The following is a 3711-nucleotide window of genomic DNA, read 5'->3' on the forward strand; positions in this document are numbered from 1 at the left end:
TTCAGTAAAGTAAACTGAGCAGACAGCGCATTCCTAATGCTTTAGATGGTCAGGTTCTGTGCTGCACATGTTGTGCTGGGACATTCATTATGTTTTGGGTCCTTCTGTTGAGACATTCACAGTATAAGGCTGAAAACTCTCATATGGACTGCCCTGGAGAACAGAAATGCTGGATACACTCCATAATGTTCAGACAAAAGTAGGGAAAACGTCTGATGACATCATTCCACAATGTGTCTTTTTTGCTTCTTCTGTCTGTCAGCACGCAAAAAAAAAAAAAAACACATAAAATTGTCATCAGCGATGAAGGTAAAGCACAAGAGTACTCACTGGGGGCTCATCAGCACACCATTCCTGGAGCCAGGTCTGGATAAACAACACTGGTAGTGAGCTAAAGCAACTCTCAAGACACTGATGTATGATGTCCACACTGCTGTTCAGTTAAGGTATACTATCACTGTAAAGTTGTTTGGTGAAAAGAAAAAAAAAGTCTTTCCTTCAGACCACTTTATGTGGACATGCCCAAAATTCAGCAAAGAACCTCTGAAACCTCTATTTGTATTAATGCCCACCATCAAAATCTGTGTAACATAAATGTAATGTGTCAAGCTCATGGTCCATTTCCAGTGGCCTGTATTATCTAGCTATGCCATGTGGATTTCTGTAGTATTGAGACGAGGTGCCACTGACGCCACTGCGTCCTGAGGCTCCGGAGCTTTCTTGGTCTTGGTACCCTTGCGGATGACGGTGGCACCACAGTCCTTGGGGTGGACAGATTCAAGGCGCTGCTCACATCGGAAGACAGCCACAAATGCCCTGCGGTAGTTGCGGTTCATCCAGCCATAAAGCAGTGGGTTGGCAAAAGTGGAGCACATGGCCACGATGTGGAAGACAGTGTAGAGCAGTTTAAAGTCCCGCATATCCAGCACACTGCTGTCGATGTCAACAGCCAGCTGAAAGGCATGGAAGGGCAGCCAGCTCACCGCAAAGACCACAACCTGAAAGGTTCAAATTATGTTAAGTGTTATGTCTCTATGCAGTTCTGTGGATTACACACAAAATTATGTATTGCATGGTTAGACTGCTTAACCCATATTTCCATGGTGAGAACTCTATTCTCTGACTTCTGTCTCTATGATATATGTGTTACTCTTGAAGGAAATAGTTACTGGTGCATGTGTGTTTTCTGAACTTAGGTTACATCCACCACCAAAGATGATATAATTTTTTAAATGTTATGCAACCATTTAGGAGTACCATCCCTGCTGATTAACTTCTATTTCTCCTCACTCACAGAGGCAACAGCAGTAGTATAGACCCCAGTTACTGTAGAGAAGCTGAAGGAGGCATTACACACCATGGTGACCAACATCTTGGTTGTCTTGCGGCGTCGTTGGTGTCTGTCATCACGCCCCACCGGGCTGACATGGTTGCGGAGTTTGCTCCAGATGCGGATATAAGCAAAGGAGATAACAGCAAGAGGCAGCACGTACTGAAGCAATAACATTGAGATGCTAGAGAGAGAGATGGACAGCATTGTGTTAATCATCAAACCTTAACATAATAATTGTCACCAGCAGCCTCAAGAGCATCATCACAGTCATCAATATCATGATCACTATTATTGTCTTTATCATTCAGATAATGTCACTGAATATTGGAGTCATCATATTTCCCCAAAGCTGAGGATTTAATCATCAGTGTGGTCCTTAGAATGATAATTAAAATCATCATTATGTTCATCCTTTCCTCCTACATCGTCTCCATCCTCATCTGGAATATGATCATAATCATTACAAAGCCATTACCACCATCTCTGCAACTACTGTAATTACCATCATAAAAAGCATCTGGAACATGTCGGGTGTGTATATATGTTTAATACTCACGAGTAGAGGGTACCATCTGTGCTGCTCCCTGGCCACTTCTCCCTGCATACCTCAATGGACTGTTCTGGAGAGAGATCAACAGTCCCATGCTCTCTGAAGATGGCCAAAGGGCTGGCAAGAACTGCGCTTATCACCCAAGTGATTGCGATGACCAAGAAACACATGTTCTTGGACATGCGTGTCTCCAGGTGATAGACGATGCACCTGTGACGGTCCAGCGCAATGACATTTAGCGTTACCGTGGAGACATGGACAGCCAGGCCCTGGGCATAGGGCAGGGTGAAGCAAAGTACCTGTCCAAACTTCCATTCGCCAAGCAGTGTGTAAATCAATGTGAAGGGCAAGCACAGTGTATTGACTAGAAGGTCAGCCACAGCCAGGTTAGCTATGAAGTAATTAGTGACAGTGCGGAGTGTTTTGAACTTGTAGACAACATAGATGACCACAGAGTTGCCCACTACACCCAGCAGAATGATGGTGCTGTATGCCAGGATCAGAACCACTTGGACACCCAGCAGTTTTGTGCTGTCCCCCAACCCCAGCAATGAATCATCGAGCTCTCTGTCACTGAGGTGGGTGATCAGAGCTGGGTCAGTTGATCCCCTTGTGTCCACTTGAGGGTCACCCCCTGTCGTGCCATTAACTAGGCTGAAAGACTCCATGGAATTTTTCCACGTTAGGCTGTGGGGAAAACAGGTAACTGGAATTAACCATGCTCAACTGCACCCCCCCCCCCCCGCCCCCTCCCCTTCCAGATTTATGCAAATGCTGGCGAATACCTCGCTGGTCAAGATTTCAGTAAGTGGTCAACGGTCAGTGGTCAATGTTTCAATAAGTGCGACGCATTTACAAAATATTGGTGATGGATACATGCACGCACACAACGTACACATAATCACTTAGAACAAACAAGTACAAAAAATTGTAGTATATAATAATATTCATAATTTTGCTATAAATCGATTTGGCAATTGCGGCACCTGAATTATATTCTGTAAACTGTCTTTGCGAATAGAGGTGTGAGTCAGGAGGTCTGCGGACAAATTTACAGATCCATGACTCGCTTCTTTGTGCTGGGTGTCCACCACTGCTGAGTCTCAGAAACACAATTGCGAGATTTGCGGCTAAATGAAACCGACTGCTGATTTTTATTATTATTATTATTTTACATTTATTTGACCTTTTCCTCTTATTTAGGTAATTTACATATGTTTATTTCACCAATCCTCTGTTGCTTGTTCTCGCAAAAGAAAGAATGAAACGAATTACCTTGCGCCCAAATATGACACGCCTCATTAAGTTGGACGTGATAATATAATATTTGGTTTACACCGTTAATTGCGGGTAAAGTTATCTGCTCTCCGCTAGGCTATTGCACTTTATCACTAAGGTCTCGTCTGTGTGTACTTAGAACATAGCTTTTTATACCTGGCCAGTCTCAGATTTTCAAACTTTCGAAATAACATTTGGACTGTTCGCCGTCACGTCAAGTGCAGACAGGGAAGGGAACAGTTTAAATCCCTTGTGTCCCCGACCCCTGTAGAGAAATGGTGAATGCACAAGTTTCTTGAAAAAATGAAAGACTCACCGCTACTATTCAGACACCTTCACCTTCTTCACAGCCGATGCGCTGGTCGCATCCAGTAGCTACATGACACCACTTAACCATGTTATTTAATGTAGGATTCAAAGAACGAAGTACATGTTTTGATAAAGAGTTGTATCTGATGATGCAGATTGTTCTGCCTATTTACTTTTCCAACTGAAAAAAAAATCTAACGTTTTTAAAGTCTCTCTAAAGCCGTCAGGTCAATGGCCATCT

General features: G+C 43.5%; 1 protein-coding gene across 1 annotated transcript; it reads right to left on the reverse strand.

Annotated features, from left to right (window-relative positions):
• Positions 1–644: 644 nt before the first annotated feature.
• npy2rl (neuropeptide Y receptor Y2, like) lies at positions 645–2551 on the reverse strand. The gene is made up of 3 exons (XM_030774974.1): positions 1890–2551; positions 1358–1514; positions 645–998 (listed from the first exon to the last, which is right to left on the reverse strand). The coding sequence occupies exons 1-3, from the start codon at positions 2549–2551 to the stop codon at positions 645–647; spliced, it is 1173 nt and encodes a 390-aa protein (XP_030630834.1).
• Positions 2552–3711: the final 1160 nt, after the last annotated feature.

The sequence above is a fragment of the Chanos chanos genome, chromosome 5 (genome assembly GCF_902362185.1).
Source record: "Chanos chanos chromosome 5, fChaCha1.1, whole genome shotgun sequence".
In the NCBI taxonomy this organism is placed as follows: domain Eukaryota; kingdom Metazoa; phylum Chordata; class Actinopteri; order Gonorynchiformes; family Chanidae; genus Chanos; species Chanos chanos.

Excerpts from the sequence above, each read along its gene's own strand:
- npy2rl (XM_030774974.1), bottom strand. The coding sequence starts at position 2,551 with ATGGAGTCTTTCAGCCTAGTTAATGGCACGACAGGGGGTGACCCTCAA. Across the intron at positions 1,515-1,889 it reads ACAGATGGTACCCTCTACTC|CATCTCAATGTTATTGCTTC; the intron begins GTGAGTATTAAA and ends CTCTCTCTCTAG. Across the intron at positions 999-1,357 it reads CCAAGATGTTGGTCACCATG|GTTGTGGTCTTTGCGGTGAG; the intron begins GTGTGTAATGCC and ends TGAACCTTTCAG.